The sequence below is a fragment of the Hyaloscypha bicolor genome (genome assembly GCF_002865645.1).
Source record: "Hyaloscypha bicolor E unplaced genomic scaffold K444scaffold_52, whole genome shotgun sequence".
Taxonomy (NCBI): domain Eukaryota; kingdom Fungi; phylum Ascomycota; class Leotiomycetes; order Helotiales; family Hyaloscyphaceae; genus Hyaloscypha; species Hyaloscypha bicolor.
In genome coordinates this window covers 38,556-54,567 of record NW_020194554.1, presented here as the reverse complement: position 1 = coordinate 54,567, position 16,012 = coordinate 38,556, and the positions used below count along the sequence as shown (strand labels likewise).

Genomic DNA, 16,012 nt, shown 5'->3' with positions numbered 1-16,012 from the left:
GGAAAATGTTCTACATCATGCTGATCTGGCAGAGGAAGGACGTGTATCGCAACTTAGCTTCATGCTCAAGTTCGAATGGACCAATTGGCTTGCATTAGGAAGACTATTGGCAAAAGGTGAATTCCATCGACGTACTCCCAAGGCCAGCCCTTTGTACATCTTTGCTGAAAATAACCTCCCAAATCTCATAGAGGCCCACCCTTCAAGATTCTCATACTTTGAACTGGAGGATGAGTGCTACGGTTCTCCCCTGTATGCATCGATCGTGACGGGGGGTTATCAAGCAGTACGCAAGTTCCTCGAGTTAGAAGTGCAAAGGCAACCTGGCATACCTTTACTTCGCGGTCTGTTGGGTCAATTGTGCTCCCACGAGCGTTGTTCATTACATCTGCGATATAAATTCGAAAGATATAAATTCGAAAGAGGACCGAAAGCTCTGAATCCTCTTATAACTTGTTACAACGGCATCCTAGCCCCATTTCTTCTCGCTGCTGGTAAGAATCTGGGCATTCTATTTGAAGATTGGCACTCGAGGATAATCACAGCGGTCTTTGAAGGCCGTGAACGCTTTACGTTGCAACTTTTGGCTGCTGGACTCGATTTAAAACCCCGAAAAACCGGCGAATTGGTGCTCCTCAGAGCCTCGAATGGGGGATGGGTAGAGGTTTTCAGGGAGATTCTCACAAGGGGGACATTTGATATGAACTATTGTACGTCTCGAGGGGAAACCCCTCTCGCGATCGCCTGTCAACAAGGTCACATCGAAATCGTCAAGATGTTACTTAACACTGGAAAGGTCGACGTCGATACCAGAGATGTTCAAGGCTGGTCTCCGTTTTCTCGCGCCGCTCAGCAAGGCTACAAAGAGATTGCAAAACTCCTAATTGACACTGGAGAGGTTGACCTTAACATTGAAATTCATCGATCTCTTTATACAACTACTGCCCTAGCAATCGCCTCGCGGAAAGGTTATATCGAGATTGTAAGGCTTCTGCTTGGGACAGGAAAAGTTGCTGTCAACTCTAAAAGTAGATTTGGCCGGACTCCTTTGTCATTAGCCGCTGAACGAGGAAACCGTCGTATTGTCTTTTTGTTGCTCTGCACCGAAGACATTGACGTGAACACAAGAGATAAAGAATGCCGAACCCCTTTATCATACGCCGCAGAGAATGGATGTACTCAAGTCCTCTCATTGTTAGTCGGGTCTCCCAACATAGACTTAAACGTCGGTGACAGAACTGGCTGGAGTCCCTTGTTCTATGCTATTTGCCGCAGATACCAGGGGTGTCTCAAAGTACTTCTACAGCAGCCGAAAGTCAACGTCAACCTAAGTAGTAGTAACGGCCTCACACCCCTCATTCTAGCTGCTCGTACAGGTCATGTGGGGATTGTTAAACTGCTTCTCAAGAGAGCTGATTTGGATGTGAATACCACGACTTCGTGGGGTGTCTCCGCCCTCTCAATGGCTAAGGGTGAGAAGCACCAAGGGGTTGTAGAAATGCTGCTAGCATCTGGAAAAATCAAGGAGTGACGACTGAGGCCTTATTCATTCAAAGCCCCGATCTACGCCTGCATGCTAAGGGTACGTTTTTTATAGGTGTGCTCGAGGTGTGTGTGCTTCAGCGGGCCTTTCTGACTCGTTTCACGTAACTTGATTCGTTCATGCGTCGTATTATCGAGGAAGGTGAAGAGAGTTTGTCAGCACCTGGTAAGCGAAACCCTCCCTTTTATCCTGAAAAGTCCAATCCTTAACATCACCCACCTCAAAGTTCTCTTGTATCTAGACGCAATCCTCGATCTCGATATGGCTAATCTCATTTTCGGCGCTGGGGGTATTGGCGAAGGACGCATCTCTCACACATGGACGACTACCGAGCAGACAGAGGAATTGCTGAAATCATTGGACGAGTTGGGATTGAAACAGCTTGATTCAGCAGCCTCATATCCACCTGGCTCACCGTGGGTGACAGAAACATTATTGGGGCAGGCAAAGGCCGCAGGAAAGGGATTCGTGATCGATTCGAAGATCATGCCTTACTCTCTTGCTCTTGGATTTCGAGACCCGAAGGCTAAATCAGGAGCAGAAAGTCTATCGGAGGCGAACATAGATGCCAGTTTCAAGAAGACTTTTGAGCTGATGGGGATTGAGAAGGTGAATATCATGTATGCGCATTGTTCGGATCCGGAGACGCCTGCGGAGGAGAGTGCAAGGGCTTTCAATAAACACTTACAGGCGGGGCATTGTGAAAAGGTATATCACAATCTGTTGATAGAATTGGAATGAAACTGACTGGATAGCATTAGTTTGGATTATGCAACTACAGTTGCGAGGAAATGAAACAGTGGCTGGAGATATGTGATGACAAGGGTTATGTCAAGCCTGCCTTCTATCAGGGTCACTACAATGCTATTTGCAGACACCCTGAAAAGGACATTTATCCACTTCTAAGAAAGCATGGCATCAAGATTAATGCTTACGGGTTAGTTCTTCTCCGAAATTTCGAACATCGGTGTTAACACTTGATAGTCCACTTGCAGGCGGTCTCCTCACAGGCAAAGTTTCTCTCGCAGCAGATCCGGCAAAAGATCTCCCCGGAGGACGCTGGGCACCTGGTGGGCATCTCGGCTATCCCAAAACTTTTGATAAACCACCTGTCCATGCCGCCATGCGCAAATTCCGCAAGGCGTGTAAAGAAAGGGGCATGTGTAGTACGGAAGCCAGCTTGAGGTGGATTGTGCATCATTCGGTGCTTGGAGAGGGAGACGGTATCATTCTTGGTTCCTCAAGGGTCGATCAGTTGAGGGGGAATGTGGAGATGTGTGGGAAGGGCCCGTTGGATGAAGAGTTGCTGGAGTTGGTCGAGGAGCTGTGGGAGACGGTCAAGGATGAGACGTATTGGGGTTGAGACTAGGAGTTGAGTTAGAATTCCTGGAGGAGTATTACAGTGAGTGTTGTTAAGCATCCGATAGGTTTTCTTTTTGGGGGAGGGGGGATTATTTCAATGGTCGGAACCTTGGGTATTTTGAGTACGGAGGTACAGCCCATAATGATAGTAACAGCGCTAGCAGGGGTCAATAGAAAACTCGTGATTTCAACACTCGACAACTTTTGCTACCAAAACATAAAAAGTTTATTTAAACGCTATAAATATCCACAATAGTGCCATATAGTAGTGCTACGTTTTTTTAAAGTTTTTGCGATACGTTGTTGCGATACCAGGTTGAAAAGTTCGGACCCCTGCTAGCGCTATTACTATTATTATGGGCTGTACCTACCTCCGTATGGAGAGGTAGTCGGAGATGCCCCGAATTCAGTGGGCTGTTACATAGGCTGGCGCTTCGGCCCGCCATTTAGCGAGGCACGCCGTCCGCGAGTTGGGAACCGTTTATTCCATCGACATCACTCTCTCAATCGAACGTCCTCCCACCAATTCCAGTCGTTCAGCGTGTTCTTAGGCTCGGTTGTATTCTCTCGGTTGTTAGCGTTCTTAGATGTTGGATACGGCGCCATTGGATGCTTCCTTGTCGGTTTCTCCGAGTCACCTTTCCCAGCCTTGTCTCGAATCCGCCATGCGCAAGACTCTCGCTCATCTGAAACTGCGCAACATCCCAATTCAATTCAAACAATTGGGATCGTTTGCTTGCTTGCTGTCTCAACTGGCCAACATGCAAAGCCGACCTGCCTCCTAGTAGCTCCCTCTACTCACTGGTCTCACTGGTAACGCATTGCCCTTCGTACCACCGCCCTCTGCCCGCTCTCCTCTTGCTTCTCTTTGCTAACCTCTCGCGCTCCTAGTTTGCCTTCCTATACACGCCTACGAGTTCCCAAATCCTCCCAAACCTCTAGAATCTCGATCGACGATGGCACCTGAACCCCGAACGCCCACCAAAAAGCCCAAGCGCACAAAAGAAACAATTCGAACAGGACAGACAAGGGTTCATCTCGAGATTGCGCAATGATTGGAGTATAAATTTGGGAATACTGAACGAGTCTCCCGTCAAGGAGGCAAACGTTGGATAGAGTCTTGAGTGAGAATGCATATCTTGGATCTAGCACCTTTGCTGGACAACTTCCACCACAAGCAGTTGGAAGAGGTTCCACGCACAAGCTATCAATCGGTATACTAGACGGGTTACATCGACTACTGCTGGTCGAGATGTTAGACCCCGCCAAATTACACCGCAGTAAAGTAGGGAATTGCCACAATGCTTTCATCATATACTAGAAGAGGAAAGCAAAAAGTCGAGTCAGCTTTATCTAAGCACACCGTCGTCTGTCCGATCTCATGCTACACCACGGTGGGATATTGATGATCGCCCGGCCGAGTTCTCCATGTTCGAATCAAAGTGAGTTCGTGAGTACGCTTCCGGCGCTCCTCGAACCAAGAAGGTTAAGCTCTCTGCGTTCTCCAAACCAAAGCTCCCCAGGTCCAAGTCTTCTGAGGAGGCGACCACCTCCTCTAGTGACGATAGAGGACGAAATGTGGCAGCGACCAAAAACGCTAACACTAGCCTCTTAAGTATATTCAATGTTCCATCCGCGTTCGCTAGCACGCAAGAGACCTCATTGAACGGCGCCGACGATGATCCTCCCAACTCTGAAGCGAAGCAAACGAGCCAAGCGGATAACTTTAGGAGTTCTTACTACGGTTCCAGTCTTTGACTACGATTCAACTGCCAACGCTTTTCACGGTGTTGATGTGGAAAGTCTCCACTCTATTCCGCGAAAGATTCAAACGGACGCACAGGTGTTGTGTGCCGCCTGAATCCTGGATGGTGGATAATTTGCGGAATTTTCATAACTTTTGAATTACGAGTTTTATTGACATGCATGGCTTTGATGGCTTCTTGAAATTACTTTGGGCACGAGCGCTTCGCGGGTGTAATACTCTGAGTAGATGTTCCTCGGATGAGGGCCGTCTAATTTCAAAAATCGGGCCTCTCGAGTGCCTCCACATTACTTATCAGCTTTTAAAATTATTTCGTGAGCCGGAATTTCCAGCTCCAAGGCAGATGAGATGAGGCCTGCTGAAGTTTCCGCGCACTTTGACCCTGCGTCAGAAGTTTCCTGTGGAGCGTCTATTATCTGGACATGGAGATGGGGAAATGTTGTCTTTCTTCCATATATCTGTGAACCAAGTGGGTATTGTCCAATCGTAGATCTGTTTTCTTGGTTTAAATATGGATGCGTTATTGAGCTCACGATTTTAGCATAGCTGTGGGCTCTGTTGCTTTTGAGTACAGTAATTACTTATGGAAACTCAATGTGAATGCTCCGAACTGCTGCATAGCCATGGCATCAATCTCCGAACTCCTAAGGTATTTGTAACACTATTTTTGTTTTCGAAATCCAATCCTCATGCTCGCAGGCGGCCCCAAATAACTCGTTCTCACGCCCCCGAAATCAACGACAATCTTCTGGAATACCACGCCCGGCTCCACAGCCCACAGATTCAGCACATGTGCTTCCGCAGTCACCGCATGCTTTGTCGTGTAATTATACCCCACATTCTGCACCGCGGTCTTCCAATGACTTGGCATCGTCCCCAGATCAACGATCGGTACGTATTGAGCCGTCGTTGGTTTCGCATCGTCGATGGAAATAGCGTATGCGAGGTGGCGAGAGTGGTCTGTATTCGTGGAGGTTGCCAAGTGGACTGTTATCGATGCTGTGGTGGTAGTGAAAAGGAAGATATTGTACGTTAGCTTTGGAGAGGAAGAAGGGCTTTGGGGTTAGATGGTGACGGGGAAGAGCGTCGCGCCCGAGAGGGTGCGGCCATAGCCGGGGATGATGTCGTAGTGAGCATCCGACGATGAGGTAGCGGATGTCCAGTGCTCGGGCTCGATGCTGATCGTCTTCTCGCTTTCGACGAAGCCTGCGAAACCGGCTATGACATTCGTGTTGCGGAGCGGCAAGGAGACAGTGAATGCTGTGCAACCAGCATCGATATTGATTTTCGAGGTCGATTCACCGACTGGTGCGCTTTTCCAATCGATAGAGATCAGGACTCGTTGGTCGGAAATCGCTCCTGGTGGTGTGAGCGCTCCTGAGGATGGAGTTGCGGTAATCCATGGGTCGGATGTCACTTTGAAGGTTGAAGTTGTGTTTCCCTTGGGATATATATCGACCCATCGCGTCTCCGGTCCGTATGAATCCATCATTGGGAGTGCGGTCACGCTGCCTCCGTCGACGAATATTCCCGGTGTGGTAGTTGTACTTTTGGAGGGATATGATTGTGCCGGCATGCTGTTTGAGGCGGGTTGTTACCTGGAGTTGTCAGCTCGTCCACAAGGGAGTGATGAAATAACCTTACCAGTTGGTATAACCAGTATGTGTTTGATCCATCATATTATCCCATTTCCCTCCAAGCAGCTTGTGGTAAGTGGTGACAAGTGCCGAATCTGCAGCGTATGCACTGACAGCATAGCAGCACTCACTCTGTTTTGTTTGGCATATAAATTGTTCTTCGCTGTGTTGACGTACAGCTGGTATAAGATGTAACCAGCTTTGCATGGATGGAGAACAAGCTCAAAGAAACCAGGTTGAGCATTGGCTGGTAGTGAATCATGGATTTTTTGTGCATCTGCTACCATCGTTGCCCACTCGTTCTAAACTGTATCTGCTTCGTTGCAGTTCACGACAGAATAGATGGACGCATCAAGCAGCTCGTACTTCCTTCTATTTGCATACTTGCCGTATCTGTTCATGACCGAAGCTGTAGCATTAACAACCGTGGCGCCAAATTCTCGGTACTGTCAGGCGAGGTAAACAATGACATGTCGTATACCATATCGATAAAGTGGCTGATTGGCAGTTCCTATCACGGTTCGCGGGTCAGTGGCGGGCTTTCCTGAGAACTCGAGAGAAACTCACCAAAGGTTTCAAATCTCCCACATTGACAACCCATATCTGCCGATCATTGCGAGCATGCGCAAAATGCATCTGCTCCCAGGTCTTTTGGGGCAAGATAGTATTGATCCACTTGACTTGTAATTTCGGGGATCTCCAACATAGTCGAAATGGTGATATATCCCCGCGCCGCCAGAACGATTAAGTTCACTCGGGATTGGGAGTCTCTGAATATTGCCAACATTGTCATCAGGCCACAGTATTGTGATATCGTCAAGGACTTTCATGCCCTTCTGATAATAACAACCAACCTCTTTGTATGGACACCACATTCCCGAGAAATTGCTATTGACGACTGAAGCGAGGATTATCTGCTGCTGAGCAATGACGTCTTCAAGGGCGGTTGCATTGAGGGTCGAAGACCCCGTGTCGCCAGAACCGCGCATTCCCATCGTGTACTGAGATTCATACGGCTTTGCCCTCTTTGCACCATCCGTCAAGAATAAGATGACGTTTGCTTTGTTGGAGGCCCAGTTTCAAGAGCCGCTGCAATATTTTCCCTGCTCTTTCGTTGACCGCATGAGTGGCTCGGTATGGCTGGTTCCCATGACAATCCCGTAGCTATCAGCAAGCGGCTGATTTTTTGAATCATCAATCGCGAACATACTATCCCACATCGTCGGCCACAAAGAGTTCGCTCTCAACCGCAGCAAAAGCTCAAAGACTCTCGTGTAGAAACCAGAGACATATCCAACGCCCCCATATTTCTCCTCCACCCCGTTCGTCAGTGCTGGCTGCTTATCATTCAAGAAGATCCCCCAATATTGACGCTCGGTGATCCTTGAACTTTGTGTACATTCAAGGCGTAAATATTGGTTCGCTGAGCAGTGGCGACGTCCGAAAACCAGTACCAAGGTGAGACACCGATTTGCTCTGAGATGTCATAGATTCCGTAAATCGTGCCCCATTTATCACTTCCAGCAATCACCAGAGCAGAGGCCGGTCCAGAAATGGGATTTGCCAATATCTGAGTCTCGAAGGCTTCCCATTGTCCTTTGATGCTCGAAACGTCAATTTTGCCAGCTGAGACCAAGGAATCGATGAGTGTTGACTTTCCAATCGTTCCTGCGATGATGACTGGCCCTGCCGATGGCGATTGGTCGGTAGATGTCTGGTCTTTTGACACAATGGTCAGATTATTACCAGTTACTCAACCAAAGTCTGCTGAGAGGTCTTGGCCTGCTCTAATGACGCCTGGGAAGTCTGCGCTGCTGAGAAACAGATATGCCACCGATGAGCCTCCTGCTAGTTGCAAGGCCCCTCCCGTAAACGATATGATGGCTTGTTGGCCTATTGCCAGAACAGATGAAACCAAACAAAGAACAGTTAGAAAGATGAGGACCATTGTCGTGACGGTGACACTGGCCCAACCTTGCTGGACGAAGAAAAAAGCAACAAATACATATGAAGAAAAAAAACCTTCCAAACGCTCCAGGTGTACATAACGCGGTTAAATAGATTAGAAAGTGGGGTTTCGTAAAATAAAGTGTACAAAGCAGTCGGTAAGTGTGGTTTCCGGCCTCCGTGGTGTTCTCAAATTTAGCCTGCCACACGTGCCGCGAATACACTGCCGAAATGGTTGGCGCAAATAAGCATAAATGAACATCAAGTTAAGAGTCGGATTCCATCAATCAGAGCTCGAGAAGGAGATAGCATTCATTTGGGCTTCAACGAAGTGGATATCCTCCATCCGCCCTACACGCCACGTGACCGATGCGTATTTGGGAATAATATTCCACTCAAAGACCAAATGGATGTTCTTTCAAGAACTCAATCTCCTCTGGCGTCGACTCACGGCCTAATGCCGCATTCCTTCCTGGAAACCTTCCGAATCGCATGATGATATTCAGATGGTTCTTCGCAGAACCCAGTGAAGCCTCAGCAAACTTCACATTTTCCGTGTCCAACTCACTCCTCGCAGCCATCGCCTCACACAGCGCCACGCAGGCAACCTGGCTGATCAACCGTTCATCGTGGGTGAACGGGAGGTGAAAGAAGATCTGCTGCAAGGGCGCAAGCTCCCTGTGCTGGCCCCTGGCGATAGCTGTAACGGCGACATCGAGCGCCATCCCATCCGAGCTAAACGCATCTGGTGTGCCTCTGAAAACGTTCCGTGGAAAATTATCGAGGAGGAGTAGCAGTGCAAGAGTTCCTTGAGGTTGTTCGGTCCAAGAGTTCAGCCTCGAGGCCCGGGCGTCGGAGATCAGGTCCGAGAATTGGGACTGGATTTCTGCGTCAATTTCGGGACTGCCACCGAACCATTTTTGCCTGGGATTTTCGGTATCAAACCAGTATGAATTGATCCGAGTGATGTTGGGGTCCATCATTGTGACTGAGGACATTTGGCGGAAGGAGGCGAAGGGGAAAGGGGACTTGAGGATGGATTGAAAGCCAAGGATCTTGGGGTCGTTAGTGCTTAGGTCAATGTCTGATGCTAGCTTGCTGCAAGCTACTTACTCGATGGATCGTCGAGCTGATGTTGTATGCTCTCATCTTGAGGCCGAATTATATGTTGAAGCCATGATTGTTCTTTTTGAGGAGGTTCGGAAAATGAAAGGGTTGCTTACAAATTCACAGGGCCAGGTTGCTAAATTTCAGCGCTAAGAAGGGACATTTTCGCTCCAAGTCCCATGTTCTACTTTCCTTATTCTTATCAGCTAAATCGTCCTCTCTAATATCCTCACGATTCTCACATTCCACGTGTCCACATATATAGATAGAATTACATTGCACCGTTATTGTAACGAATAAGGACCGAATTTCAATAGATTATTTTTCTTGTCCTTAGCTTGAAAATCGCCGAACCGAAGAACTTCACAATCTGAAACGTCTGCTTTCGTGCTACTCTCTTCCAATTTTTCCAGCATTTCTCTCGTTTCCTAGATTCTCAATCCCCTTGAGTTCCATGCTCTCACTGTTCTAATCACTGTCGCGACCCCCCCAAACCCTTGTACGAACTTGGCTGGAGTCCAAAACCAGCCCGACCCGCTCGAGGCAATCATGGTCTACTTTGCTTTTTACGAGGAGCAGCCCCAATGGACCATCCTTAGTCATAATCGCGAGGAGAAAAAAATAAGTTCCCTCTGTCTTTGACGGACATAGTGAATCGTAGATTGCTGTAAGCTGGTAGCTGCTAAATTGCCTTCGAGCGAAGAGACCTGTACCGAGTGATTCATCTTCGAACGCGGGTACCATTCCCCGGCTAACCCCGATATGCGGACAGCAGTGAATAGTCCCGATACAAAGAGCGAAGGACGGTACGAAGAAGTGCCATATTGCGGTGGATTCTCAACCAGGTTCTGAAGCTGGAATTTCACATGCTTCTTGAATCTTCGCTGGTCATAAGTGGTAATGAATGCAACCTCGCCGTCAACTGTAGCCCAGGATCAAGTTGGCACATTCTCGGCCCCTGTTTTGGTTCTAGCCTCACTAGCGTTTATATACCACAAAAGATCTTCCTCGGACATCGGCCTCTTCCAAATGCCTGCGACATAGATACCAGGCCGAAACTGACTAATGGCAGTGGCGAGAAGCTGGTCAGATTTGAAGGTAAAATCGAGGCTTGTATAACTCGGCACAATGTTTTCTCTCCAAATAGAGTTGGCTTTTTCTTTGAATATAAAATAGCGGTATCTTCCCTGTGCACTAAAAGTCCCTTCAGGGTTCTCGCCTTCTGTTTAGATCGAACCCTGTTTGCGGAATATTCACACCCACTCGCTCACCGTCATTCCCAGTCCATCTCGTCCTTCGAGAAGTGTAATGTGCTCGGAGAAAGCAGTCGTTCCTTAAATACCCAGCCTCTGGTGACAAGTTGTACTGTAAGCCTAAGCCTATCTGTATTAAAAGGGTAGCTCTTGCCCTCGCGCACCCTTCTTACGTACATGGATACAATACTTAGTATTAATGCCGTTCTTGTCCGCTATAGAGTAAGGTATTGACTTCGCAGGGGAGGGAGTCCGAGCTGGATGGTTGAGAAAGCCTGCGGAGCTGTCTGTTGCTGCATCGGCAGAGATCGTGTCAAGGCCTGAAGGGGCTGTGGGGATAATATGGGTGTATATTGGTATAATAGTAAGGAATGATGGTGCCCTAAGGGCGGGGAAATAGCTATATATAGGCCTATGTACGGCCAGTGCGTAGCACGTGACAGATCGCCAGAAAGAATTAATGTAGGTAGTCGCCATTTCTCTAGCTTCGTGAATCTAATAAATCTTGAAGTCCTGGACAATACGGAGTGCATCGATCCGTACGTACGGAATATCAAGCGCTCTTGTGATGGAAATGGCGTCCGCAAACGTTTGCGGTAGCGGAGTTGGAATATGAACTGTATATTTATCTAGACGACTTAATGTAGTTCGTGCCGGAGTCTGTTCTCCCCAGCTGTGACTCAGCGTAGTGTAGTAAGATGCCTGTTCAGGTGAGCTAATATAAAGGCGAATATCCTGATCAGACTTTCCGATATTAATAACCTTCGTTGGTAGATATGGGACGATTAGTCTCAAATATTTAATATGCTTCTCCTCCGAGTTGGTGCAGCTTTGAATCCATTGGCGTGCTAAAACGACGCATTTGTCTGACAAACAGTGAGGTTAAATATTGTTAGTAAAGCCAATCTAATTCCAAGGAGACGGGAGGTTCCCTATATATCATGAGTCTCATGCAAATGATAGATTTCTTCTTTTCTTTTTTGGGGGCGGGAGGGTTAGGGTCTTTACCTCTGGGAATATATAGCTGCAGTTGAAACGTCACCGATCCCAGGATAATATTAACCCTAAGAGGACCGTAGAGAAGAGAATGTTCTTTAAACATGGTCTCTACCCGGCCAGGACTACCTAAGTCAACATCGATAGTTGCTTTTATTGTAGCCAGGAGGATGGCGCAGGTTCTACATTGAGTGGCAGATTCGTAGATTACAGATAACAGGACTCTGTGCTTTTCAATTTGGATCAAGAAAGGGGCGATATCCTTCCCGAGGGCCCGGCACCTGATACAGGGAATAGTCATATCGTCATTTGGTGTTTGAACCGTAGCCAAGGAGTTAGTAATTTTCCGAGCCACTGGCGAAAATCGGGTCCTGTTAGTGGTTAAACTTTTTTTATTCTTTATTTTTTATTGAAAAATGGAGGTGTTGTTTATCCAAAGCTAGGCAAGCTTCGATTGCAGAGTCCCCAAGGTTGCTTAAATACCTAACTAATGTATACAACAAAATTGACTAGTGCAAAGTCCCAGCCCCATTGCCCAAGATCGAATCATACACCCACAGGGAGGCGCCACCAAGCCACGAGATCCAACAGGCAATGCTACTAGCTGTCCCCCAAGCATTGCTTGAAAATCGAATAGCAGTTGTCGACTGGAACGCATCATTGATATCCACTACCATTCGGTCCTCTCGCCGCTTGTCAGGACTCACGTGCTCAAAAATAACACGCATTTACATTACTTAAACTACAAGACAACTGAAATTGAAAGAAATTCGCGGTCTGCGCATGGAATCACCGGGCAAGAAGAAACAAAAGGAGAGAGCTGCTGCAGCAGTGTATGCACATAAACGTCCTCAGTCTGCCTCCTGATCCACAGGATTAACGTGCTCCTCTAATACCTTCTTGACATTGTCCACAATCAGCCCCGTATTTGTCCTGTGGACATGATACCCTTGCTGATGGCTGTGCAGTGCCGCACTGTTAAGTGCAACGCTCCCAGGCTTCAGCTCCACCAAGTCACACATTACCACCCTCTCCACATTGGCGAAAGCAGCGAGCTCCCTCCTCCCAAATGCGGTGAAGCTCTTAGGGCCACCTATGCTCTGGATTCCCGACTTTACTTGCTTTGACCGCTGCAGCAAGTGCTCTTTGACTGTGGCAGCCACGCCCGTGGAGCAGGAGTCTGTGATGGCTGCAAGGATTCGTGTATTCGCTGCGGGTGTAAGTTTGCCCTTGCGATTGCCAACGAAGGAGAAGACACCTTTGACCGACTGCCAGAAGCCGATAGGGTTCGCGATGGCGTGGATGGCGCCAAGTGTTGAGACAAGCATTTGGGCGTTACCGATGTCGTCTACTTGGGCTGCCTTAGGAGCCACCGCGAGGAATTGAGTGAATAGGGATAGTTGTGCAAGCTTCTCTGGGACGCTGAGGGGATCTGTGAATCGAGGTTTTGTTGAGGTGAAGCGATAGATCTCGGAAGAGATTTCAAGCTGCAGAGATATGCAGAGAGCTTGCAGGATCTGTAATTGTCAGTCAACTGGAGAGAAGCATGCCTTCGTTTCGGTGGCTAATTACCTTGTCGTCAATCATCATATGAGCAGTGACTGTGTCCGGAGGTGCGTTATACATCGTTTCCAGTCCCTTGTATATGATATCACAGGGAACTCCGGTCGCGTTCGAATTTCCAATCATATTCCAGAACAGCTTTGCTCTGGTTGCAAAAGGCAAACAAGAAATAACAAAGAACATGTTATAGTCCGAGATGGTGGGAATGCCGTGCTGTGTTGATGCTTGGAACAACCCTACAGAAGCCAACATGTTCGAATTCTTAGGCAAGCCTTCGCAGATTATGGCGCCGCCTATCTTCTCGCCTTCTTTCGTGGCTTCCAAGTCAGGAACAGCAATAAAACGACGTAGAGGGAGGTTTTTGTTGAGCTTCTTAGCTGCAGATTTTGCAGCGGAATCGACAGATTTCTCGATTGTTTTGAAGAGAGACTTCTTGACAGCAAATCGATGAGTAACCATATCGCTTGTTGGGAGGTTGGAGTCCAGCCTTCGGAGATTGGACACCACTCCGCTGATATTGATGTCGTTGAATGATTGCGAACCCGCAGTGAAGTCATGAGCTGGGAATGTGGCATTCTCTCCCCATTTCTTGAGACCTTCGAGGTTCCCCACGCCGACAAACGAAATGTTTGTACCGCCCTTGATTAGTAGACCAGTCTCCCAGGGGTCGAGAAGATCCCAAGGATCTTTATCGCCCTGGTTGAAGAATGGGAAGGTGTTGCCGAATATGATGACGCTCTTGCCGGCATAATCATTGAGTACGTTCTTCTTTTTAATGGGGCTTTCGTAGGAGCCGATCAGACTCAGATTGAAGATATCCAGATGCGTGCGCAGGCGATTTCGAAGCAGAACAATAATTTGATGGATGGCGTGGTTGGGCGTCTTAGAATTGACGACTAGCAAGTAGCTTGGATTCGGACTCAAGCTATACACATCGGAGATCTGCATGCGCATTTGGTGTTTCTGCACGGGACGCACTTTATGCGTGACAGGATCTGATAACATGAGTTCAAGAGTCAAAAAGCCATCACTGAACTCCATGGCGGCTTCATCCACATTGAAGTCCTGGTCGATGGTGACCATGCTGTTTGGCTCAATCTCATCAATTTCATCGGTGGCTTCACGTGGGGTTTCTGGATTCGTGAGATTAAACAATTGCGGCATATTTGGATCAGTGAGCTTGGTCGCTGTGACTCTTTTGAGGAGTCCTTTGATGCCGTACGTTTTCTTTGAGTCGTTGTGAACCTACTAACTCAGCTTCACACCCTTCTGATATGCCGAAAGAAAGCCACTTACCACCCACTTGAATCTGACTCTGTCTCCCTTCGCAACACAGTCGAGGTAAGTTGGGGGGTCTAACCTGAGAGGGTGTCGAATCGCAATCTGGGTTTGTCCACAGAAGTTGGGGATTGGCCGGTTCAAGCGTTCATGGAAAATGGCAAGCAGCTGAACATTGTCGATATAATTTAAGGCTTCCCCGAGCGGTTTCTCGGACCATTCATTTCGGATATAGGCTCGTAATACACCTGGTACCTCAACTTCCTGACCTGGTTGGATAGATCGTGGAAGCTCCAGAGGCTCTGAGGTGATCGGATCGAGGAATTGCGTGCCTTGTATGAGGAGGTGTATAGAACGACTTTCGGGAGACGGCATGCCTCCGGAATTTTTCACTCTGATGTTGTGAACGAGGAGGTGCTCGCCGGGCTCATTAATGCCGTCTTCATTCTCGTCGATAATGTCGAATTTGACAATCCGGAGGGAGTACGGGCTCGGGTAGGTAGCTTCTGACAAGTCACCACGGATGACCTTGATCTGGATGCTACCCTGTGGTCCGCTACAATTGAATCAGCAAGATAACAGAGGCTGAAAATATGCAAACATACGTCTTGCCACCACTCAGATATACAGAAGGTCTCGTCCCTGGTGACCCGTTCCTACCGTTTGTACCTCCATCTCTCGCATGTGCCTCGACCCTATTTGAGTGTTTCTCAGTCCTACTCAAAGTCAGCCCTGAAGTAGGCGGCGGCAGCGACGATATTCTCTACCAGGCAATGGGCGCACCGCCTCTTCCTCCAATACCGCCGTCACCAGGTTCGCCGTGCTGCCCGCTTGCGCCTCCAGCACCACCTCGGACATCATATTCCAACGGACAAAGGAGATCCGTATCATCTTCGTGAACGGTGATGAAGGCGTTTCCCGCAGCCGCGCCATCAGCTCCATTGGATCCATAGCCGCCACTGTCCAGTATTATTAGAGACCGTCAAGCAACTCAGGGACGTTAAACTTACTCTCCTCCCCTTGCACCATCTTCTCCATCCTCTCCGTTGCGGTGCCTAGTTGCATCTCTGCCATCTCTTCCCCTCCCACCAGCCTGTCCATCCTGGCCCCTCCCACCTGCACCGCCATCACCACCTTTTGCGTTCAACTTCAACTTTTCAGCTCTGGAAATCTTCCACAGTTGGCCAGTGTGCGGCCCTTCTCCAGTGACCTGGGTTACTCCAGGCTCTTCACTGGAATATGCCAATCGAACGCGGATATCTGACGCCGGTTGTCCGGCTGTAGGAGCGCCTGCTGACTTTCCACTGTTGCCAGCCTGGCCCGTCGGAGCTGCATAAAGATGAGTAAGGGTGATCTGAAGAAATCGAGATTGGGAACTACCTTCCGCAGGTCTCTTATCCCAAAGTTCTACTCCTGGTAACCCATTTCTGCCACTTGTATCTACAACTTTCGAGCGGGCATCCATTTTGCATCCAGTCGCAACTTGAGGTCCCAAAGAGTGCAAATGTCTCAGAGGACAGAGGAATGGCGGGGCGCAACAGTGCCAATATAACAGAAGCCC

General features: G+C 48.4%; 4 protein-coding genes across 4 annotated transcripts; 1 reads left to right on the top strand and 3 right to left on the bottom strand.

The window, feature by feature from the left end:
- Nucleotides 1-1,804: 1,804 nt before the first annotated feature.
- K444DRAFT_641451 (Aldo/keto reductase) lies at nt 1,805-2,906 on the top strand (the record flags this gene model as incomplete). The annotated part of the gene is made up of 3 exons (XM_024884621.1): nt 1,805-2,251; nt 2,305-2,480; nt 2,528-2,906. 3 exons carry the CDS (start codon nt 1,805-1,807, stop codon nt 2,904-2,906), a joined length of 1,002 nt encoding a protein of 333 aa, XP_024739971.1.
- A 2,425-nt stretch (nt 2,907-5,331) lies between these two features.
- Nucleotides 5,332-8,255, bottom strand: K444DRAFT_641450 (glycoside hydrolase family 115 protein; the record flags this gene model as incomplete). Its single annotated transcript, XM_024884620.1, has 11 exons — nt 5,332-5,706; nt 5,746-6,247; nt 6,315-6,373; nt 6,439-6,528; nt 6,616-6,753; nt 6,789-6,818; nt 6,875-6,982; nt 7,012-7,330; nt 7,427-7,644; nt 7,680-8,026; nt 8,066-8,255. 11 exons carry the CDS (start codon nt 8,253-8,255, stop codon nt 5,332-5,334), a joined length of 2,376 nt encoding a protein of 791 aa, XP_024739970.1.
- Nucleotides 8,256-8,352: 97 nt separating this feature from the next.
- K444DRAFT_556564 (DUF924-domain-containing protein) lies at nt 8,353-9,234 on the bottom strand (the record flags this gene model as incomplete). Its single annotated transcript, XM_024876752.1, has 1 exon — nt 8,353-9,234. The coding sequence occupies one exon, from the start codon at nt 9,232-9,234 to the stop codon at nt 8,650-8,652; it is 585 nt and encodes a 194-aa protein (XP_024739969.1). The 3' UTR covers nt 8,353-8,649.
- A 2,890-nt stretch (nt 9,235-12,124) lies between these two features.
- Nucleotides 12,125-15,916, bottom strand: K444DRAFT_661158 (uncharacterized protein; the record flags this gene model as incomplete). The annotated part of the gene is made up of 7 exons (XM_024886548.1): nt 12,125-13,127; nt 13,183-14,418; nt 14,470-15,007; nt 15,057-15,167; nt 15,219-15,410; nt 15,462-15,780; nt 15,832-15,916. The coding sequence occupies 7 exons, from the start codon at nt 15,914-15,916 to the stop codon at nt 12,462-12,464; spliced, it is 3,147 nt and encodes a 1,048-aa protein (XP_024739968.1). The 3' UTR covers nt 12,125-12,461.
- Between the last annotated feature and the right edge of the window lie 96 nt (nt 15,917-16,012).